General features: G+C 40.4%; 1 protein-coding gene across 3 annotated transcripts; it reads left to right on the top strand.

Moving 5' to 3' along the window:
* Positions 1–635: 635 nt before the first annotated feature.
* Positions 636–23,349, top strand: rgs8 (regulator of G protein signaling 8). Of its 3 annotated transcripts, none has more exons than XM_079628867.1 (6): positions 636–947; positions 13,640–13,690; positions 14,157–14,261; positions 14,357–14,418; positions 20,025–20,191; positions 22,446–23,349. In XM_079628867.1, the coding sequence occupies exons 3-6, from the start codon at positions 14,161–14,163 to the stop codon at positions 22,638–22,640; spliced, it is 525 nt and encodes a 174-aa protein (XP_079484993.1). In that variant the 5' UTR covers positions 636–947; positions 13,640–13,690; positions 14,157–14,160; the 3' UTR covers positions 22,641–23,349. The 3 variants fall into 3 exon arrangements, with proteins under 3 accessions (XP_079484993.1, XP_079484994.1, XP_079484995.1); XM_079628868.1 differs by lacking the exon at positions 636–947 and adding an exon at positions 10,730–13,379 and having other exon boundaries at positions 22,446–23,346; XM_079628869.1 differs by lacking the exon at positions 636–947 and adding an exon at positions 13,218–13,484 and having other exon boundaries at positions 22,446–23,346.
* Positions 23,350–24,196: the final 847 nt, after the last annotated feature.

Genomic DNA, 24,196 nt, shown 5'->3' on the forward strand with positions numbered 1-24,196 from the left:
TTTGAAAATCTGCTAAGATTTTAAATATCTTTTAGTGTGGGCCATCCTTAAGGCAACTGCACTTAAAACAGTGATTCTGATTTTCGTTTTTTTTTATACTGCCAGTGAATAGCATCAGCTGAAAAAGCTCTAATGAAGGCTTTGAACAATTCGTCAGCAACCTCCAATTCATGCGGCATGTCCGCTGTGCATTATTCACATGTGCCTGTGTGTCTTCACATGAGTGTCTAAGATGATACGACACTATTTCGAGGACATAATATGTCTCCAGTGGAGAACTGAGAATGCTAGGTACTCAAGTAGTCAGTCTGCAGCCCATACACAGATAAGAGCTATCAAATGAGGCCAGCATGTCCCCATTTTAAACCCAGCAAGGATTTGCCACTGTGAGTGCGGGATAAAAAGGCAGCTTTGATGTCTGCGCCGGCTTGATTTAGTCTCCTTGTTCCTCTCCTCAAAGGAACCCATTACCTCGGCCAAAACCTGCATGCTAGACCTCAAATTTCCCTCTTGTCTATGACATACATCCATGCAGAATAACAGTTTGACAGCGTGAGACCTCGCAACACAAACATGACACTGAAAAGCCGAGAAGGAGCAAAACAAAACGGCATAGTAATGCCCTTTGAATCTCCAGAGAGACCAGTGTGTTGACAAAGCCTCTCCCTCAGCTTATTTTGCTCCCCTCTCGTCTCATCTCTCTCTCTCTCTCTCTCTCTCTCTCTCTCTCTCTCTCTCTCTCTCCTCTCTCTCTCTCTCTCTCTCTCTCTCTCTCTCTCATCGCTCCCTCACGCTTTCACACCGATGAACACGCTGTGTGATGATTGCTACATGTGGGCAACAGTAGATATCTCTACACAAGAACAGAGCCACGCTAAACCCATCGGATAAAGAAGCGCATCCATCCTGAATCAAAGAGCTGCCATCAACGGCAGTGAACTGTAAAGGTAAAGGCTCCATATTCATATCACTGATCGATTGTTGCATAAGTTGCTGCTCACTGGCTTTGTGTGTCTAGGATATTTGTCATAGTGCACAGCTCTCACCATCTGTCCTTCTGTCATGTCTTCTCTTGTGTAGGGAATTGGGTGCAACTAAGAAAAACAGATCATCTATTTGGCTTTCACATTGTAACATTTATAAATGATGGAAACTGCAGGTTTTTCTTATGATGTTGCCAGTGATCTTTTGTGGATGTTGTTTAAATGTGTTTCCATGAATGCTGGATTTTTTTTATATATACTGTATATATACAGCGTACAGAAAAAAAAATACAGAACATTCATATTATTTGAGATATACTGTATATGCAAATAACATTATGTAATATCAATTACTTTTCTGACATGCACGATGAAAACTGTGTTTGTTGAAGGGATTGGGCAGCTAATCCATCTCTCCTGTGAGGGCTTTGTAGGTTTGTAAATGTCAGCGAGGGGAAGTGACAGAGATGAGGAGAGACTTTGAAAAACTCACCACCCACTGCTCTTTTTGAGACACACTGGAGATATGTTTCGTTCTGCTGTACAGACTCAGCAACAGCATCCATTTTCTGCATGGATGTTATAATCATTTACATTTCACATTGAATCATTCATCAGACATTAATCAATCTTTGAAATGTTGAACAGGTAGTTAAAATGAAATCAGAAGCACAATGTACATCAATTATATAAGAGACTCGTAACTTTATGTGTGATGTTTATTAATTCCAATGGGAAATTTCTTAGCAGAAACACTTGAGGTATAGATAACTAATCTAACTTGTTATTATAATAGCATGCATCAATGACATCTTGGCATGCATTTATTAACTCTTTCCCTGCCAGCGTTTTTTTTCTTTTTTGGTAACACTTTATAATAACTGCACACTATTAATCATTAGTTAAGCATTAGTAAACAGTTAATTCGTCATTTATAAAGCATTAATAGACAATAATAAGCAGTTTATAAATACAGTTAAAAATGCTTTATTCTTGATTTAAAAGCATATCTATAATGTGTTTAATAATGATATTTTCATGTTATTAATGATCAATTTATCATTTCTAAATTAAGTACTGCATTATTTACAAACCAGTTATTTAAAAGTTGTCAGTGGTTCATAATATTACTTAGAAAGTGTATGTAAATGATTAATAAACTATTTAAATATACATTCATACATCTTATTATTCAGACATATAGTAATAGTTACTTAGTGTGTTAGTAAATGCTTTATTAACATGTATTTATACTGTAATTCATGGTTAATTCAGGTAGTTATAAAGCATTTAGTAGTGGTCAGTTAACTATTTTTTTTGAGCTCATCTAAAGTGAGGACTATTTATGCACTGTAAAGCATTTACAAAGGAGATTTAAAGGCTGTTAATATTTCTATGTTCTGTATCACTGTGTTGTGTTTGTGTCTTTTTTTTCTGTTTAGAAGACAAACAAGCCTTTAAATCTCCTTTGTAAATGCTTTACAAGGCATGAATAGTCCTCACTTTAGATGAGCTCACAAAAAAAGTTAACTCACCACTACTAAATGCTTTATAACTCCCTGCATTTACTACATTTACTAATGCTTTCTAAGTGATCTTATGAATCACTGACAACTCTTAAAGCTGCAGTCCGGCACTTTTTTGGGTTTAAAAATATCAAAAAAGACATTTTTGAAAAAAAACGTAACCAGCCAGTGTTCAAAACGATCTGCTTGCCTTACCTCGATTCAAAACAGTAAGCTTGTAATAATGATTTTAATTCCAGTGGTACTGGTGGATTTCCGCGGGAATTTCGAGCATGTCTTTGCGTCATTACGTCACTTCCAACCCGATCTCACGGCAATTCGTACGAATTTTACGAGGTGGCTAATTCGTACCAATTCATACGACCTCACTCGTACGAATTTGTAAGTTTTTTGCTAAAACGTACATATTTTACGATTTGCCAAAATCGTATGAATTCATACGAATGACCTACCCCTGACCCCGCCCCTAAACCCAACCGTCACGTGGGTTTAGACAAATCGTACAAATTCGTACAAGTGAGGTCGTACAAATTCGTACGAATTAGCCACCTTTTAATCACTCGTACAAATTCGTACGAATTGGTCGTGAGATAGCGTTGTCACTTCTGTACACATAGAGAAGGAGTCCCGGCTAGCGTGTGTGGATGATGGAGGTGGAGATTTAGCTTAGCACTTGGTATGGTGGAACCCGAAAGTTTAAAGCGACAATCACCAGTGACAACTGGAGATTCACCAGTTGTAAAACCCAAAGACTTCGGACTTCAGATTGGCTACAGAAAATATATATTTTTCACGTTTTGACGTGATATAAGCAATCGTTAGATTTAATCAGCATGATATAGCTACTGCAATGCTTCCCCCCACCCCCCGAATTTGGTCAGAACAAAAGTGAATGTTACTTACTTGTTCAGATGACATTTTCCGATGAAAATTCTAATGTTGACACTTTCAAAAAGTATACTCTGAGATTGCTGATGACAGTAGCGACGCGGCAGCCTCAATACATTGTGTTCATCCGCACTGTTTCATGCCGATTTACTACCCACGCACAGTTAATAATTCCGCGAATAACTGCAATTGCAGATTTCTAACAGAGATGGCGACAAAGAGGAAAAACGACGGACTGCAGCTTTAAATAACTGGTTTGTAAATAATGCTATACTTCATTTAGAAATTACAAATAGATATGCTTATAAATCAAGAATAAAGCATTTGTAGCTGTATTTATAAACTGCTTTTTAATGTATATTAATGCTTTATAAATGATGAATTAACTATTTACTAATGCTTAACTAATGATTAATAGCGTGCAGTTATTATAAAGTGTTACCTATTTGGGTTTTTAAGTTGCCAGCCACCAGTTTTTATAAAATAGCAACATTTTGAGCAAAAATCTGAGAAAAACACTTTTTTGTCAAAGAATACATGCAGATCAGATTCAGAACGATGTGCTGTGTCAAAAATCAAATACTTCCCTACTATATAGTATGCGAAAAACAGTGTGCCAACAGAGTAGTATGACTGAATTCATAGTATTTTTTTATTTTTTGTAAGTATGCGAAACGTACCTGGATGACCTACTACTTCCGGCGAGATTTTGAAGTGCAAATACGATGGACACTTTATTATAACATTAGGCCACAGGAGACGATTAATGAATGGAAGTAAAGTGCTGACACTGGTAGGTCACATGATAATGACAACATGCCGGATGTAGTATGTCTGGATTACATTTATACTAAACACATTCATACTATAGAACATACTTTTTTAATCGGTCGTGAAGTATGTTCAGATTCCTACTGAGTACATACCGTACTGATACTGGAGTAGATCGAGTCCATCAACACTCCCAATCCTTCACAGGCCTATACCCCGTCCTGGGTCGACATTTCATTCGGTAACATTATATAGTTTTGATTTACATGCTGTTTAATGTTGATGATGACGTTATTTTACATAAGCTTCTGCTTATGTATGCTTTCGCTTTTTTCTGCTTCTTCTTCACGTGTCTTTTGAGATTTAGTCATCTTTTTTAGAAGATGCGTCATAGCGCCCCCTATACCATATAACAGTCAAAACACGGAAAGCCGGAAATGTCCATCAATGGTGGAGAAGAAATTTCCATCAATGGCGGGGAAAGAGTTAACATTTTTAATTTATAGAATGCTCAAAATGTTTTTAGTTAATGTGCATTCAAATAGTTGAAGAATCTAATACATTTATTTTTTAATAAATTATTTTTTTAGTAATTCTATTTAATGAATTTCTAGCTTTATTTTCGTATATTAATAATCGATTATGCACAATCTGTAGTCCCGCGTTGATCTGCGTGCACAAAAATATTTCCACAGAATTTAAACATTTAAATTGTCAATGACAAATTTCAACACCCCCCACCCTCACCCACACCCACATGTTAATTTGTTAAATATTTTGTTGAATTCTATATCAACAGTTCTCATTTTACTATGTTGAAAGGACACAATTTTTCCTTGAAAATAAGTGTAGAAAAAGCAGATTATATAATGTTTTATATAATGTTTTTAATGACTTAGTACCACCATTTATTAAGCAAAGAGAGTACAAATATATTAAAACCAGACAGTGGAGTTTGAGAAAAAGTGTTCCTCATGTAACTGTGCTAATGCTTATTGTTCCTACAGTACCACATTCACACAATTGCAGTTCTATCCAATTTGTCTGAATTATGTCCCATTTGCCAGAATAGCCACTATGTTCTAACCTTTTTCAAACAGATGTCTCTCTGTCCCAGATTTAATAAGACCTCACACAGATAAGGAGCACTTATTCTCATTTGTCTGCATAATGTACAGCCAACATCAAATCACATGAAATGATTTATCATAGAAAAGTGAAACAGGCCATGCTATTTTGAAGATATCTAAATAAAGTAACAGTGACCTTAACTTCAGTTGGACCGAATGTGATTTGAGGAGACAGTAGCCATCACGTTACATAGGTGAGGACCTCAAAGAGGAAAGGGCATTGACAAAAATAGAAGGGAAAGAAACGTCGGCGGGCTGTAGCCTGGAATTACCTTGCAACTGTCATGGCAAAGTGTGAAGCAGGGTGTAAACGAAGGTAGTGTCTCTGGGGCACAGATGCACCTTTCTAAAACAGGAGCTAAACCCTCACTCCCACAAACCCCTAAGAGAAATGTTATTTTAGTGGATTACAACATGCTGAAAAAAAACTAAAAAAAACAGCTTAGTTCAGCCTAAGGTGGTTAGGTGGCCTCCTGGTCTGTTTTTATGGTTTTTTGAGCACTATTAAGATAATTGGTCTTGGAAACCAGCATGGTCAGGCTGGGAGACCATAGTTTAAAGTGTTTTATCACAGCAACATTTACATTTAATCATTCAGCAGATGCTTTCATCCTAAGCGACTTGACAAATGAGGAACATCACAAGCAATTTATTATACATGAGTCAACATTTGTTGTCTGTAAGTATTGCTGGAGAACTTTGATGGTTAAATATTTAAAATCTTAGGCACTCTAAAGGTTAAATATTTACCTTGTTTATTCCAGTACGTGGAAAGCAAAACTAATTTAAGGCTGGTAAAAGCAACATTCTTTTTTTAACATGGACGACCAAAAAGCTTGGAATTTAAAAATAGCAAGAGCGAGAGTTGAAGATCAGATGGCATAGCAAATTGATAATGGGTAGAGGAGCCTCAGCGGGAAACCTGACATCTCACTGAGCTCCATCAGACAGGAACACTACAGGGACCTTCACGTGTTCTACCGAGCATGAGAGTGTGGGCCACTTTTCATGAGAGCTTTTCAGTTATCTGTGAGGGAACTTAGTAACAAGGTTACTTATAGTCAACAGAATGTTCAAAAGGGACCATCAAACTTTATTGTTACCATTATATTACATTATTGTCACAGCGTTGTGTAGTATAATCCCCCGAAAAAAATATATGTGACGCAGAATGGACAAGATACAAACACTACAACTTAACCGTTAAAAACTGAGAAATCTGAGGGCATAGGCCTTTTACACGACACCGTTTTCAACCGCGTTTTGGCCGTTCATTTACACAACCGCAGCGTTTCGGGGCCCTGTAATGGCAAACTTTTGAAAACGGGTTTCAAAGTGCTTGAAAACAATACCGTTATTGTCTCCGTGTAAACTACAAAAACGCAAATTTGTGAAAACAGTGATGTCATGTGCATGCATCTTACAAAGTGACATCGCCAACTACTGGCCTGGCATGCATAGAAGCCATGGTAACAAACGAAAACACAGACAAAGACAGTGAAAATGAAACATTGAACAAAATAGTGAAACTAAAGGCATGATCGTGGCAGTTAGATTAGCCTATATAATAGTGTAGTAGATATTATATTATATTATATTATATTATATTAGCCTATATTTTATGCTTTCAGTTTAACATTGTGATTACGCTGCCCTGCTATAAACTGCAACTCTAGCAGTGGATGCTTAACTAAACAGACTAAAATTCAGCATTTGGGAGTTTCACAGAAACTCGGATTCCTACATCAAAGAGAAATTGAGAATATTAAATTCCGAGCACTCACAAAAACGGAAGGAGAATGTTAGCTATGTTTATATTTATTTGAGCATCTCGTGATGATTTTATAAGGGTGAAACATCAGAGTAGCTTTTATTTAGCCAAATCCCTGTAGCTCCATTTGTGCTGCATGAATGCATAGAACATGAACTGGCTTCTCCCTGCCTAGATAGATTTGTCAGAGCATTTTATAAATAGCATGGCACGTGTTCTCATCCAGTGCAAGGAAATGAAGAATACGCCTCAGCATCCGGCGAATCACTAAAATATTCCCATCTTGAGAGAATCCGGATTGTTTGACAGACTGAGATTAGAAATTCATAATTTCCGTGATGCTTTAGAACTAGAAGGGACATGGTTAAAACACAAGGGGGCTCATGTTATTTATTTATGTTACCCTTGCTTGAAAAAGATATTCAGTTATGGAAGCACTGTAAAATAATTCACTTTACTTTAGTGCTTTTAGATTTGATCCCTAAACTTTTTAACATTTCAGTTGTAATTAGTCAAATAAAAAAAATAAAAAAAACAGGGTTGAGAAATAATAATAAATTATATGCCATTTTTTACTTTAACTTGCACTCCATTTATCAATAGAAACAGCTAAATATTAAATAATAAATACAACAAAACAAGAATAAACAGAAATGTGATACTTGACACAAATGAAAATGCCTTTTATGTCAAGAACTACCTGTCAGGATTCCACCTTCACATCACTCTCCATTACCTCCCAGATCATCACTGACTCCTCCCACTCCTTCAATCACCCGTTCACACTCCCCTGATTACTGATTCCCATCACCTGTGACTCATCACCAGTTCCCTTTATAACCCAGCATTCACCTCACCTCCGTTGTCTGATCTCGTCATTATTTGACCACAGACCCACCGCGAACACTCTCCTATGCTAACCCGCTACTTACCCGAGCTTACCTGCATTCCTCCTCGGATCCCATCGTCTCGTCTCAGTCCAGTCATCAAGGCTCCTTCACTTCAACTCCCTCTCCTGGATCCACACCTGAATACACATCACGGAATCAATCATTCAGCTAAGACTCTCCATATTTGCCATAGACTGTCTCACTTACCATTCCACTGTGTGTCCGCAACTGCATGGTTCAATAAAAGTGTGTTTACAACTTACGTCATCTCTCTCCGTGTTTCAAACCCTGACAGAAGATCAGACCAACAACATGCAATCGGATACACGAGACGCTGTTCCTCACCCAGTGCCCACCGCATCAGCGTCTGCTTCAACCAGTCCATCCCCGGATCCACTTCCGCATTCACCCGCTGCTTCGTTCACTGCCTCTTCCAGTCCCATGGCCAAACCAGCGCCTTACTCCGGCGAGGCGGAGGATTGCAGTGGGTTCCTCCTCCAGGTATCTTTATATTTCACTATGAATGAACAACAATTCCATAATGACGCCGCCCGCGTGGCTTTCATCATCTCGTTACTCACCGGTTCCGCCCTCCAGTGGGCTCAATCTCTTTGGAATTCCAATTCTCCGACCATTCGTGTATGCAAGGATTTTATTCAACACTTTAGGGATGTGTTTGGACAGTCCGTGGCTTCCCTCTCTATCCACGATCAGCTGTTCCATCTAAAACAAGGCCGTTCTTCGGTGACTGAATATTCCCTTCGATTCAGAACCCTCGCTGCTGCTAGTGGATGGAACGAACCCGCTTTAATTACTGCATATCGTCAAGGATTAACTCCGAAGATCCGTCAGCTGGTCGTGGTTTACGATGACGTCATGGGCATAGAAGCGCTCATTCAGAAAACTATCAGAGTCTCTCAACTACTAACTGCTTGTGACGTCAATATACCCACTGCACTTCCTCCGCCCCCGGCGTCCCAACCTGCTCATCTTACTCCTCCAGCACCTATTCCTATGGAAATTGATTCTTCTCGACTAACCCGTTCTGAACGACAACGAAGAATGCAAGCCCATCTCTGTCTATATTGTGCTTCTGACAAACATCTACTCAACAGCTGCCCCATTCGACCTCCGCGCCTTGCGGTAAGCTCAATCTACCATCCTCCTAGCGTTGAACATCTTATCAAAACTCAAGTCCATCTAATAACCCCTAAATTCTGTTTCCCCGTACAAGCCCTCATTGACTCCGGTTCCGCGGGAAACTTCATCTCCTCCCAATGTCTCCAGAAGATGAATCTGAACAAGAAACGACTTGAGTACGATCTCGCTATTCATACCATCCAAGGTAAACCGCTAGGAAGGGGTCGAATCCGTTACAGTTCTCCCATGTTAACTCTACAGATTGGATGCTTACACACTGAGGAGATCTCTTTTATGGTGCTGGAGGAGTCTACAGCCGAAATCATCCTGGGACGCCCGTGGTTAATACAACATCAACCCCATCTCCACTGGAAGACCGGTGAAATCCTCCAATGGGGTTCGGACTGTCATTCTTCCTGTCTAGTCACTATCACCAAGGTTACCCCTTCTCCGTCATCCGCTGAAATAGAGAGTCCTTCCTCAGAAGTGTCTTCGGATATTATCCCTCCATCCTCGTCTGATGTCTCCGAAGTGTCACTGCATTCCACTTCTGTGGAGAGCCCTGAGACTCAACGTCAGTATGAAATTCCAGTGGAGTACCGGGCGTTCCAGGACGTATTTAGTAAGGCGCTGGCCACCAAATTACCACCACATCGACCATGGGACTGCGCAATCGACTTGCTACCCGATCCAACTCTACCTAAGGGTCGTATCTATCCTTTGTCCATCCCGGAACAGAAGGCCATGGAGGAGTACGTAGAAGAGGCATTACAGCAAGAGTTCATCCGACCATCTATCTCCCCTGCCGCTTCGAGCTTCTTCTTCGTGGCCAAGAAGGACGGAGGCTTACGGCCGTGCATCGATTACCGTCAGCTTAACTCTCAGACAGTGAAGTTTCGGTATCCTCTTCCTCTGGTCCCGGCTGCTCTGGAACAGCTCCGAGGCGCCCAAGTCTTCTCCAAGTTAGACCTTCGAAGCGCCTATAACCTCATCCGTATCCGCCACGGAGATGAATGGAAGACCGCCTTCGTGACTCCCTCCGGTCACTATGAATATCAGGTGATGCCCTTCGGACTGTCAAATGCTCCAGCAGTATTCCAGGGGTATATGAATGAGATCCTTCGCCCCTTCCTCAATCGCTTCGTGATCGTCTACATCGACGATATACTTATATACTCATCTTCCCAGGCTGAACATCATCATCATGTCGTTCAAGTGCTCCAGAAACTACGCGAGCATCAGCTTTTCCTCAAACTGGAGAAGTGTGAGTTTAACATCACTACTGTTCAATTCCTCGGTTATATCATCAGCCAAGATGGAATCCAGATGGACCAGAGGAAGGTGGAGACCATTCTAAACTGGCCCTTACCATCTACTGTAAAGGAACTCCAGCGCTTCCTAGGATTTGCCAACTTCTATCGACGTTTCATTCAAGATTACAGTCAACTCAGCTCTCCACTTACCACTGCTCTGAAGGGTCGGCCCAAGTCTCTGTCCTTATCACCTGCGGCTCTACAGGCCTTTCAGTTGCTCAAGGAAGCCTTCTCTTCTGCTCCAATACTCACTCACCCTAATCCTGATCTACCATTCATCGTGGAAGTCGATGCTTCATCCTCAGGAGTGGGGGCCGTTTTGTCTCAGCGGCAGGGGGATCTCTCCGTACTTCATCCATGTGCCTTCTTCTCCAAAAAGCTTGCCCCGGCGGAGTTAAACTACGATATCGGGAATCGTGAGCTACTGGCTATTAAGTTAGCCCTGGAGGAATGGAGACACTGGCTGGAGGGAGCTAACCATCCGTTTGAGGTCATCACGGATCATCGAAACCTGGAGTATCTACGAGAAGCTCGTAGACTAAATCCGAGACAAGCCCGTTGGGCCCTCTTCTTCACTCGATTCGACTTCAAGGTGTCATATCGTCCAGGCAGCAGGAATTGTAGAGCTGATGCTCTTTCCAGAATTCATCAAGTCCCTCACGAAGATAGTGAACCTGTGCCTATCCTCCCTCCAGCCTTATTTCTCAGTCCGATTGTGTGGGACATTGACAATCAGATCCACCAAGAAAACCGTCTCCATCCTGCTCCGCCGGGAGGTCCAGAAGGGAGTATCTTTGTACCGGAACATCTAAGAACTCCTCTTCTGGACTCAGCTCACTCCGTACCGGGCTCTGGACATCCGGGTAGCAAGCGTACCCTCTCGCTTCTCAGTCAACGGTACTGGTGGCCAACCATCTCCGAGGATGTAACAAGGTTCGTCAAGGGTTGTTCAGTCTGCGCCATTGTCAACACCCCGAGGAGACTGCCAGAGGGTAAATTGGTGCCCCTTCCGATTCCTCAGCGTCCTTGGTCCCATATCGGTATCGACTTCATGACCGACCTTCCTCCATCTGATGGTTTCACCACGGTACTTGTAGTCGTTGATCGTTTCTCTAAGGGCTGTAAATTAATCCCTCTACCAGGACTGCCGACTGCTCTGGAAACCGCCGAAGCCCTCTTCCAGGGAGTCTTTCGTAACTTCGGAATCCCGGAGGACATCGTCTCTGACAGAGGTCCCCAATTCATCTCCAGAGTTTGGCGTGCCTTCTTTCAGCTCCTCGGGGTCACTGTCAGTCTCTCTTCCGGATACCATCCTCAGACCAATGGCCAGACTGAGCGCAAGATCCAGGAAATCGGTCGCTTCCTAAGGACCTACTGCCACCAGTAGCAGGACAGCTGGAACCGTTACCTTCCCTGGGCTGAGTATGCTCAAAACTCTCTCCGACAAAGCACCACTGGTCTTACTCCCTTCCAATGCATTCTCGGTTACCAACCTCCTCTGTTCCCCTGGTCTGGGGAGTTATCTGAGGTTCCAGCTGTCGACTTCTGGTTCCAGCAGAGCGAGGGGGTATGGGACTCAGCTCACGTTCATCTCCAACAGGCAATAAGGAGACACAAGACCCAGGCTGATCGTCGAAGACTACCAACTCCCTCTTATCAGCCTGGGCAGAAGGTGTGGTTGTCCACCAGGGACATTCGTCTCAAGTTGCCATGTCGTAAGCTGAGTCCTCGATTCATTGGACCTTTCCCCATCGAGAGGCAGTTGAACGAGGTCACCTACAGACTTACACTCCCAAGGCAGTATCGCATCTCACCATCCTTCCATGTGTCATTGTTAAAACCGTACGTTGACCCTGTCCTTCCTCTTCCTTCAGATACACCTGCCATTGACGTACCTCCTCCTCCTCCGGTGCCTGTGGAGGATGAGCCCATCTATAGGATCCGTTCCATCTTGGACTCCAGGCGGCGAGGTCCCCGTCTCGAGTACCTCATTGACTGGGAGGATTACGGGCCGGAGGAACGTTCTTGGGTGCTGCGCGACGACGTAATGGATCCCACTCTCCTTTCCCAGTTTCACGAGGAACATCCCAATCGACCAGCACCCAGAGGTCGGGGTAGACCTCGCCGCCGACAGCATCCTTCACAGGCGTCAAGAGCCGCTTCGGGAGGGGGGGGTACTGTCAGGATTCCACCTTCACATCACTCTCCATTACCTCCCAGATCATCACTGACTCCTCCCACTCCTTCAATCACCCGTTCACACTCCCCTGATTACTGATTCCATCACCTGTGACTCATCACCAGTTCCCTTTATAACCCAGCATTCACCTCACCTCCGTTGTCTGATCTCGTCATTACTTGACCACAGACCCACCGCGAACACTCTCCTATGCTAACCCGCTACTTACCCGAGCTTACCTGCATTCCTCCTCGGATCCCATCGTCTCGTCTCAGTCCAGTCATCAAGGCTCCTTCACTTCAACTCCCTCTCCTGGATCCACACCTGAATACACATCACGGAATCAATCATTCAGCTAAGACTCTCCATATTTGCCATAGACTGTCTCACTTACCATTCCACTGTGTGTCCGCAACTGCATGGTTCAATAAAAGTGTGTTTACAACTTACGTCATCTCTCTCCGTGTTTCAAACCCTGACACTACCAAAGCTAACCATGCAAGCACAAAGATTAAAATATACCTTGGAATATAAACCCTCTTTAATAATGTGGTAGACATACCAGTGTTTTTTCTGATTTCCATCAAAGTGTACAATAACAAAAAGTTCTGTTCTCGTGTTTTTATTTTTTATTTTATGCATGTTGAGAGGAATTACTCATGCCTATTTTCTGTGGAGGAATTTACGATCCTTCAGGAAAAAAAATGGTCAATTTAATGCAGTGTTCCCAATTAAAAATAACTACATGTGAAAGCAATAGGTTGGCATCAGCTTTGTGGATTGAAATGGTAAGAGAGTGAAATTTTATTTATTTACTTTTTGGAAATGTTCCTTTGGAAGAACTGAACGTGCCTGGAACTGCAGGTGCAATAACAAAAAAAAAGCTAAATAACGTGAGTTTTATGTTGGTCCAAATGTTTTATATTGCATCAAGGGAAAAAGTGGCATCTGGTAATTGTGAGCCTTGGGAATAGTGATTAGCAAAATATGCTCACTGATGAGTGTATATATATACACACACACGTGTAAATCTTTATCATTTTCACAGGCAAATCAACTCCTCGCTTGACTGGAAGAGATTGCATTGCAAGGACATTCAGTGAGTATCCATTTATCTTATAGTTTATGTAAGAGTTCATGTGAGTATCCCTCTTTCTCTCGCTCTCTGTCGCTCTCTCACTCTCAGCCCTGATTGATTCTTCTATGATGTAAATATACATGCAGAATTCATGATAATGCCTTTTTTAGGGCCAGGTGCGCTGTTGCATTTCAATGATTCCCGTTTTGAAAGAATATTCATGTTTACAATACGGTGAATCCACATCTCCAGATAATTAGTGAACATTGCAACGGTGTGTTGTATAATGCATCTGTGAGCATCAATGCAATCTAATCAGACAGGTTATTATGCACACCTGAGCTGTTGTCATTATTATCAGTAATTTGGCATGTTCTAAAAATAAATCATCAACGGTCCCTTATGAATACACTAATGTCATCGACAGCTGTTAATCTCTTGTTATTTAAGATTGCTTTTGTCTTTTTTCCTCTTCCCTTTTTTTCAGGGCCATGAAAACTAGACTAGGGTGCCTGTCTAACAAATCAGACTCATGCAGCGATTTTTCAGAATTCCTCCCTCCCGCTCAGGAGAGGTCCATAAGATACTTGAAGTGAGTAATATGTTGTTCCCTCAAGAAACAAAATGGAAAATAGTTCATTAGCTGTCTCATAACTGTACCTGATCATGTATCTTTGGCCGTCTCAGGTTATCCAATGATGAAGTGACCAGATGGGCAGATTCATTTGATGCTCTGCTGTCCAATAAGTGTAAGTCACATTAATCATGATACAGTTTATGGGTCTGAATTATTGAGCTTATTTGCATTATTCTTCAATTGGGGGCATTCGAAGTGTGCGCCCAGAAAGCCGCTTCTCAGACAGCGTGCGAATGCTGAATTGAGCTCTCTTTCAAGCATTCCTACGCTTGAATGGACATATTCACACAAAATGACACCAAAAAAGGCCGGTCTCGGCGAGTATCCTAAACATAGTCTCTTATGTCTTAACTTAAGTGAACATAAACAGTTGAGAAATAAAACGCATGTTTAACAGTATATTGGATCCGTGCATCTCTTAAAGTGACAGCAGCCTAATAAACCTATGCTGTCTTGTAATTTTAATTAAACAACAAAAGACAAAAAAAAATCACTTACTGCTCTTGACTGAAAAACTTTTGTAACTTTAAGGCGAGACACGGCAGGCAAAAACATAGTTTTTTTTCCACTGGTCAATTTTGAGATTTTGGGATATTTGTCTTCAATAACATGCCTTCTTTCAGACTTGTGGTGAAAAAAAGTCCAAAATACACATGTAGGTCTTTATTTACTACACTTTGTCTATTTGCGTCTGTAGATTTCTCCGAAATTCAACAAAAGTTGGCGTTCTAAATCAACGCGCTGCTCCGCGATCTCTCTCTGCTTCCTTTAATCTCACACATCGTTTGGAATGCGCTCTCTCTCCTTTACAATGCTGTCGGATCCAAATATGGTAATTTCCTTTTAATCAGCAACCAATCGTGAAAGTATAATGGGCATTTAACCCTAAAAGCGAAATCTCATTGGCTGATGTCAATTTCTGACAACCTGATTCGTTCAGATGTATCACGTGACGCGCTCTGACATTTAGATGTGTGTTTTTGACTGTTTTTCTGTTCAGTTGAAGGCCATAAATGCTGTGTTTATAAGTTTTGATGTGATTTAGGTGGTTTGTATTGTTGTTGCTAATGATTTGATAAGATATTGTGTCAGTAAATAGTTGTTTCCACTAAAAAAGTATGATTTTTAAATGCCTTTTTCTCAAAATGAGTTTTTTGTCATTCTCCAGAAACATCTCAGCCTATATAGCATCTATGTACACCAAACTTTCCAGTTATACACTTAGCAGTATTATGAAGATATGTTCAGAGGGATTTGTTAATAAATCAATCCTGGCCTGATTTATGTGACATTTTAATCAAAAAAATATGACGAAAATCGATTTTTTTTTAAGGCTATGGACAGTATATTTTGATTTCCTAATGAAAGCATATATCCTGAAATCCCTCTGAACATCTTTTTTCATCTTGTGTGTAATCAAAATGAAAAAAGAATTTTGCACCTGGCTTTATCATATGTTCAGATCTATCTGCCGAAAATATATATGCAAATTGCACATATTTAATGAGATAATGCCTAATTTGCATAATTAAACATACAAATATCAAAAACGTGTAATACATTTTTTTTATGAACTTGTGTAAGTAATCAACTGAGGAAGTTTCATGGTGATATCTATTATTTTAATTGTACCCTATTCACCTGTAGTGTCTCGCCTCAATAAGGACTCATCTATATTTATTTTATACAGTGAAGACTATGCAGTGCTATTTTACATTTGATTATTCATTTTCTCTACCTGAAAATGTGAAAATTACTGTTAGACTTACCTGAAAATCAGTGTTTATTTTATGTGTATGTTTGTTCTATTGTATTTGCGTTGTTGTTTGTAATTGTATTATTTTTTCTTATTTTATTATTGACAGTTTACTTGTCTTTAACAATACTTAAAATATATATGAGTTAGGCTAGTGATTTTTGGTGTCACAACCTTATTTGTTAAGGTTATGGGTCAAAAACAACGAAGACAACTAGGCTATTTTATTTATCAATTACTTTTTTTGTGGTGGGGTCACAAGTAAATTTTCGAACCACTACTGGTTGGGCCAGTGCGTGCGTGCGTGTGTGCGTGTGTGTGTGTGTTTTAACACTGTACACCAGCCACACTTCTCCAAACCATTCTTACAAAAAAAATGTTTTGTCTTTTCAGTCAGTTGCATTTCTACAGGGATGTACTGTAGTTCAGCCATGATATAGTTCACCAGCAAGTTATGTAAGAAGCTTTTCATATTAAGTAAAGGGCGCCATTTCCCTGTGAGTCACGCATTTGGCTGTGACTTCTCTCGTCGATTGCTCACAAAATGACAGGCCTTATTTCCTCAGGCTTAATTCCAGCATCAATTAGAACAGTGTGTGTATGTGTGTATCTTTCCCTGAATCTCACAGCAATGACACCCCAGACATGCCACAAATAGCCTCTCTCAGTGCTGTTAACAGGACATTTGTTCATGCTAAAGACTTCTAAAATCTGTCAAAAGTATTTAGAAACAATAGTCAGCAAACCATTTGCTAAAGCTGAGATACCCCCCAATGCTAGGTATTAAAGGAACACGCCACCGTTTTTTTAAATAGTGGTTATTCACCGTCTCCCCTACATTAAGATAGGTGGGCAAACACATTTTTGTCTCAGTGCATTAGGGCTGCACAATTAATCGAATTTGTAATTGCGATTACAATAATGGATGCCACAATTATGTAATTGTTCAAAGGTGCAATTACAACAACAAAAAAGTCCACTTACATTATTCTGTGTGTTTAAAAAAACACGTGTTTTTTTTACAGCTTATCTTAAAGGGCTGGTAAAATGCCCTTTTCACAAGATGTAAAATAAATCTCTGATGTCCACAGAGTGTGTGTGTGAAGTTTTCGCTCAAAATACCCCACCAATATTTTTACATACCATGTTAAAGTTGTCACTTTTTTACCCCTTTTCCACCAAGGCAGAGCTGGTGCTGGTTCGGAGCCAGAGCCTAGTTTAAAATCGGTTCTTTGTTTTTCCACCGCCAAAGCACCAGCTCCGAACCAGTAAAACTGGTTCTTAAGTAGCACCAAATCATTGCAGGGTCTAGAACGGAGCCAAGTAAGAACCGCTTGCGTCAGGGGCTGGGGGCGGGGTTACCGTGACCAACAAGACGAATAGAAACTTGTGACCGCCATTTTTAAATAGCAGCTAGTCGAGCTAATAGCAGCTCGATTATAATATCCGTCTATGTAAGTTACGGCGAGCTGCACGAACGCGTTGGATTCCGATGTATTTTTGCAATCCCATGAGGATCCATAGTATTGCAACGTCCGTTATTGTTGATGGCTTGTTCGAGATGCATCGGAGCGGCGCGGACCGATCAGAGCTCCGGGAGTGTTTGGAGAGCATACGACTCCTTGTGCTTTTGATCGCTTTAGCAGTGCTTTAATGTCACGCGGCGATCGGTCTGCGAGAAGCCGAACCATCTCGAACAAGCCTGGTGTGTTTTTGTTTGGCGCTGCCGCGCTAGCGTTGCTGGGCAACATGAGATGTATACACAGTGACGTAAGATCTGGCTCTGTTTTGGCTCTCTAGCCTGTGGAAAGGCAAACCGGTTCTTAGAAGAACCGTCAGTAGAACCAACTCCGAACCGGCTCTAGCTCTAGCTCTGAACCAGCACCTGGTTCTTGTTGGTGGAAAAGGGGTATTTGAGGGTTAGCAAAAAGCACCGTTTTGTGTCTGGCCCTTTAAATGCAAATTAGCTGCTGCTCCCAACACAGAGGGCGGGGTTTCCGATTACCTCACACAGACGCACTAAAATGTCAGAAACTGCCTTTTATGTTTAAACGGAGTCAGACAAAGATGGAGAGACTCAAGAAGAAGTGACAACACGTAGAATGCAACATGACGTCTCTGAATGGTTAGTTGATAAATTTATGTTGCTGATGTGGAGTTAACTATCTTCAATTAGCATATTCTGTCATGATAATCTATAAATTACTCATATAGGAACTGTTGTGAGATACACACAGAGTGACTTTATATTGCATGTGAAAGACAGATACAGTTTGAGCGGACTCACAAATGTGCTCGACTACAACAACTCTTCCTCTTCTCAACATGGACTGCGTGTTCCCTGGTGCGGGGTTTATGTCAATTTTAGGGTTGGTGATGTCACTAACCCGTGAGGAATGTTGTTTAGTCCATACCAGCCGTTTGTTGCAGTCCTTAAAAAACGATTTCTTTAAAAGCAAATATCTCCCCTTGCTTTGAACTTTAAGCGTTGTAACTTTACAGATGTTGTTTATGCTCAAACAGCAACATTACACACTAACTAAAGTTAGAAAAGTGAAATCATACTCGCCCCCCCCCCCCCCCCCCCTCATCCCTCATCCCTCATCCTGGGTCGACATTTCATTCAGTATCATTAGGCAGTTCTGATCTGCTGTTTAATGTTGATCGCGTTATTTTATGCATCTCCTTACACATGCTATCGCTTGTTTCTGCTTTTTCTTCAAATGTCTTTTGATCAGCAGTAGCCTATGACTTTAAATACAGCCCAACAAATCAGAAATTAGAGACTTATTTTGTTCTGTTTGACACATTTTATCACAGAGGTTAAAATGTTGTGGTACTCTTAGTTTATAAGCACAAAAACTAATGATGATGATATTGATGTTATGTATTTCAATGACCATTATGGCTGTGTCTTTCACTCACTTTCAATTAATTTCCAGGGTATGCTGTGTAAAATCTCCCCTTCAGGTAGCGTGATCTGTAAAAAGCATTTCAGATATAAATGACTTCCTGTGTCTAACAGGATACATGTTCAGCGGAAAATCACTTTATAAAAAAAAACAATGGAGGCAACAAAGGAGAACATTTTGTTCGCTAGCCAGCAGGAGAACATTTAGCCTCTGTACTGCCTCTTGATTGTCCTTTCATTGAATTTCCAGAGAAGCACCATTGTCTCATTTTCCCACCCTGCTGTTTGTGTGGACTTTAACTGAGAAGTCAACCTCACACGAAAAGGATATAGGGTAAAAATAAGTAACGAAAAAAAAAAAAAACATATGATGATCATAAAATCACTAATATACATGTTAAATCCAACCAGGCTCATTGGAAAAACATCCCTGTGGCGACATTTCTGTAGAATATTACCTTGCACATTACGCAACCCTTTCAAAGTGAAATGTGCAGTGAGTGATGCTAAAAGTGAATTCAGTTTTATCTGAAACAGATGAATGTTGGTGTATTCTCACATTCGAAGCACATCACAAATATGACAAAGAAATAAATTGCTTTTGATGAATGAAAACAATTAGCTTGGTGGCACGTCCTGATTATATGCGTTCCTGGGTCAACATATTTTGTTGATCCTTGACAACATTCCTGTCTGAAAATTTAATCCCTACCCCTAAAGATAACCCACCCGTAAGTTATCCCCTAAATGCTAGGTGAATAACCCTGATATATACGCACCTAACCCTGCTTGTAAGCCTAAACTTGACATAAACTGTAAACTTGTCCCTCATATCTTATTGGTAGATTGGAATGTTGTTCCAGGATCAACAAAGATGTTGATCTAGGAAGATGTGACCCTTGGTGAAATCAAGTTCTGCAGCTTGGTGTCCTTGAGAAGAATTTCCTGTAGCCAGTATGGCCAATATATGGCATATTAGACATGACAAAGATATATTGGTTTTAATATAATTAGATGTTTATCTGTAATCGTATTCATCTTTATTTCATAGATGGTTTGGCAGCTTTCAGAACCTTCCTCAAAACAGAGTTCAGTGATGAAAATATTGAGTTCTGGTTGGCTTGTGAGGACTATAAAAAGATCAAATCCCCTGCTAAGATGATGTCTAAGGCCAGTAAGATCTTCAAGGAATTTATTGACATTCATGCACCCAGAGAGGTATGTTGACTCCTTCTATAAAACCATAGCAACTACACCTGAACAAACAGTATTTGTTTGAATCACTAAAGCTTTTAATGGTGTTGCTAAATAACATAATTGCTATATTAAAACATTCCAATTTGTATGTACTATACGCAATGTTTCCAGGGGCCTATACCATGAAACCGGTTTAGGTGGATATGTTTCAGTTTAGTTTGCGCCAATCCTGGGTTTTAGGCACCATGAAAGTGGTTTGGGTTTTAGCAGTGTTCATCGCCATAGTAAAGCTGGATCCCAATTGGCACACTCCGGCCTTGTGGACCTCCTTTGAGTTCACACTTGGTGACGTCAGGAACTGCAGACCTAAGGGGCACTGGCCTAAAGTCCACAAGGGCACGCGAGGGTGTGAAAGTGCGGGCTTCGCCGAAGTCCGCATCGAGGGCACAAAGGCGGCCCTCGCGAGCACATTTCTGAGCGCTGAAATGCCGAAAGGGACACCCTACGGACTCGTACACTAGACGAGCACGCACAATTTAAGGCCAAGAGACCGAGTCCACATGAAGTGTGTCATTTGGGACCCAGCCTAACTTCCGCTCCAAGGCTAACCTGGTCTACGGCTAAGAGGTTGCAAACTGAACTTGGACCAATCAGCTGTGAGCAAAGTCTGATGCGATAAAGTCACTCCACGTTTCTACTCCAAATTAACGGTCACTACATTGCAAATTATTTTAAAAGTCAAAATCTTCAGGCTTGTAGTAATGCTTATTTAGAATAATTTTGTATGATTTAGATATTATTTATATAGGCTAATTATTATACCCTTAATCGATCACAGTACAATTGTACAAAGTACAATTTTAGTTTATAAGTTATTATTATCCACAGTTTAAATGAATAAATATTTAAAGGTAATATAAATACGCTTTAGAAGATAAAGCTATAAAATGACTACATGTGAGCTTAAAAGTTCAATTCTCTCAATACCATTATCAACTGTATAAACTAACTTTTACTTGTTGTCCTCTTTCATAGACAGCTATTTTCTTCTTGCTGTGTAAATTTGTTTTTAATCTCGTAATATTCTGCAGAAGAGAGAAGGGAATCGTGTTGGTTCTCTCGCGAGAAATGAATTGCAGTTTCACTCTTTCTCAGCATGTGATTGGCTGAGGGTGGGTTGAAAACATGCGGAACTAGCTTCTACTACTGGCTGTAGTCTCTAGCCTTTGGCCAAAAAAAAAGCCTCCGATGACGCTAAATGGCGATTTTTGCGTCATCTGAGGTTTTTTTCCAAACAAACAATATAGAAATCTCTCGTCTCAGGGGGACATGAGGGAGGGAAGCACGTTCATTCGAAAATACTACCGGGTTTCTACTGATACAAAGCTTAATGCTAATCGGTGAAGTATCCCTTTAAGCCTTTAGTTCTCCCTCTGTATTTGTCTGTCTTTGTCAATGATGGTAACACGTGAACACGTTATCAGCACGTTTCGTGACAGTAACAGGCATTCGTGTCTTATCCTGGCAGGCAGAATTGATGTTAAATGGCATGTTACTGTATATGTATCATATGTTGTTCTTTTGAACATTCAATTCAACAAAGAATTCAACAAACAAACATTCTATTCCACAATATCAAACTGTAAACACGTTTGTCTTCAACACTTATAGGAAATTTAATTATTTCAGAAGAATCATGTGACACTGAAGGCTGCAATGGCTGCTGAAAATTTTAATATATATAAACACACTTTTTAATTGCTTATACAATGCACTTGCAAGTTTGAGACCTGTGCTATAAAGATTTTTCCTCCCTCTGAGTTTGTTCTTTAGCACCACCTACGCTCACTTTAGTTCTTCCCTGGCTTCAAACCTGAAGATCATCTTCTTGTTCAGCGTGACCTTCAGTTACATTGTGAATCACTGCTTGTTATTCGGGAAGCACAGCACTGTCCTTAAGCATCCTGATTGTGCGGGTCACAGAAAACACAAATAGCTTCAGTTTGGCTCCTTCAAGACAAGACGCATCTACCAAATGTAATAACCCTGCTCTCTTGGCTCAGACAGTGCACAAACTGAATAAAATTTGTGACGGTGGAGATGCGTGAACCATGACCATCAGAGACAGTGATAGATGTTTTTGTGTGAACTTTGATGACCGTACCATTTATAGTCTATCCACTTTGGCTATGCTGGGAAATGGTTTGTTTGATTCTATGCTGTTATCATGAGTATTTGTACAGAATTTAATACTCTCTAACTTATATCTCTGAAGGTTAACATAGACCACAGGACCAGAGAGGAAACCAAACAGAGGCTTCTGGAGCCAACTTCCAACAGTCTCAATGAAGTCCAAACTAAAGTGTACAGCCTCATGGAGAAAGACTCCTTTCCTCGGTTTATAAGATCAAAGATCTATCAGGACTTACTGAACAGGACACAGATATACTGTCAGAGGAAATCTGTTTAAAAGTTAATGTCTATGAAAGATGTTATTTTGCTTGCCTGGTTAGATGATATTGAGATAATAAAGCAGACTTTAATTGTAATATATAGCATAGTCTGTGTGTTTACAAAATGAGAGTAATCAAATAAAAAAGGTTTTTAAAAAAACGAACTAGTTCCTTGCTAGTTTGTGCATCTTAAGTAAAACATGACCCTGTAATGTACTTCTTTTCCCACCCATTTGAACTATATTTTCACCCTCTCAATTGTTATAGAATGGTCAATGTTTCTTCTGAATGCTGGCAAGCATGTAAATGTAAATCAGTTTCTACATGGGTATTATATGTAAGAGTAGAGTATGATAATTTATTTTTCTTAACTTCTTGTATACACATTAACACTGATATGTTTCGATAAGACAACATAAGACATGCCTGCTGTGTTACTGCATGCAGCCATGGCCTGTGGGCATCTCTCATTGAATCCTTTCTCTTAAAATCTAAATCTAAAAATAATTATACACACATACGCACACAAAATATATTTTTTTTCTCTGAGGAAAAAAAAAATATTTCAGAGTATATGGCATTATGTGTTGTTTATCTTTGTATACTTTGTTGATTATTAATTTATTTAAGTTTATTCTTTCAGATGTAGTTGTTCTAATGGTTTACAATGACATGTTCTCCAGTGATTGTACTAGATCAAGTAAAGCATGTCACTTCAATTACGGTGTTGGTGTGTGTTTTTTTTGTGTCCCAATGCACTATTCTATGTTGTTCTGTAGCATTTTTTTTACACTGAAAATTCTGGATGATGCACTTAATTAACAGGAAAAAAAAAAATGAAGTGTGGAATGTTTGACACTTCATGCTCTCAACTCTTGCAACTTTAATTGCATTAGGGGGATGGGCTATCAGACTTTGTAAAATTCATACACCACAGTTAAGTAGGCTACATAGTGCGTATATAGTTGTTCTCTCCATATATGTTTCTTTGAAGCCTTTAGCCACTGCCTACAATGAGCTGGATCTTTGTTTATTCTTGCACTCATACAAGTTGACAGAATTTATACGGGTGCATTAGCCTCCACTTTTAGACATACTACACTTGCAATTTTCCCTAAGCACTTCTCCTCTGCAAATCCCCACCGCCATTTTGAAGTGCCTTCAACTTCATCAAGTGGACAAGGGAAGTTTATTTGGACAGACCCTCGACCCCTCGATTGTATGTGCATTCACACCATGCTGTAATGACCGTAATTACGAGATTTCAACTTGTAAAAAGTTTTCACGTCCTTGTAGAGTTCGTAATTACACCTTGTAAGATGGGAACTTTCTGAGAGCTCTTACTTGTACCACGTGACCGCAGTACCACCTGACCGATGCAGATTCATTTAGTCGTTGATAGTGTTGCCATAGAAATGCATAATTCCCAGTCTGAGGACAGCTCCGAATAGAATGTCACGTGTTGTCATCTTACGTCATCTCACTATGGTCATTGCGGCATGGCATGAATGCAGCATTTGACAGAGGAAGCGAGGCTTCTCATATGTACACTTCAGGCATAGAGACACAATGC

The sequence above is a fragment of the Phoxinus phoxinus genome, assembly GCF_949152265.1.
Source record: "Phoxinus phoxinus genome assembly, chromosome: 11".
NCBI lineage: Eukaryota > Metazoa > Chordata > Actinopteri > Cypriniformes > Leuciscidae > Phoxinus > Phoxinus phoxinus.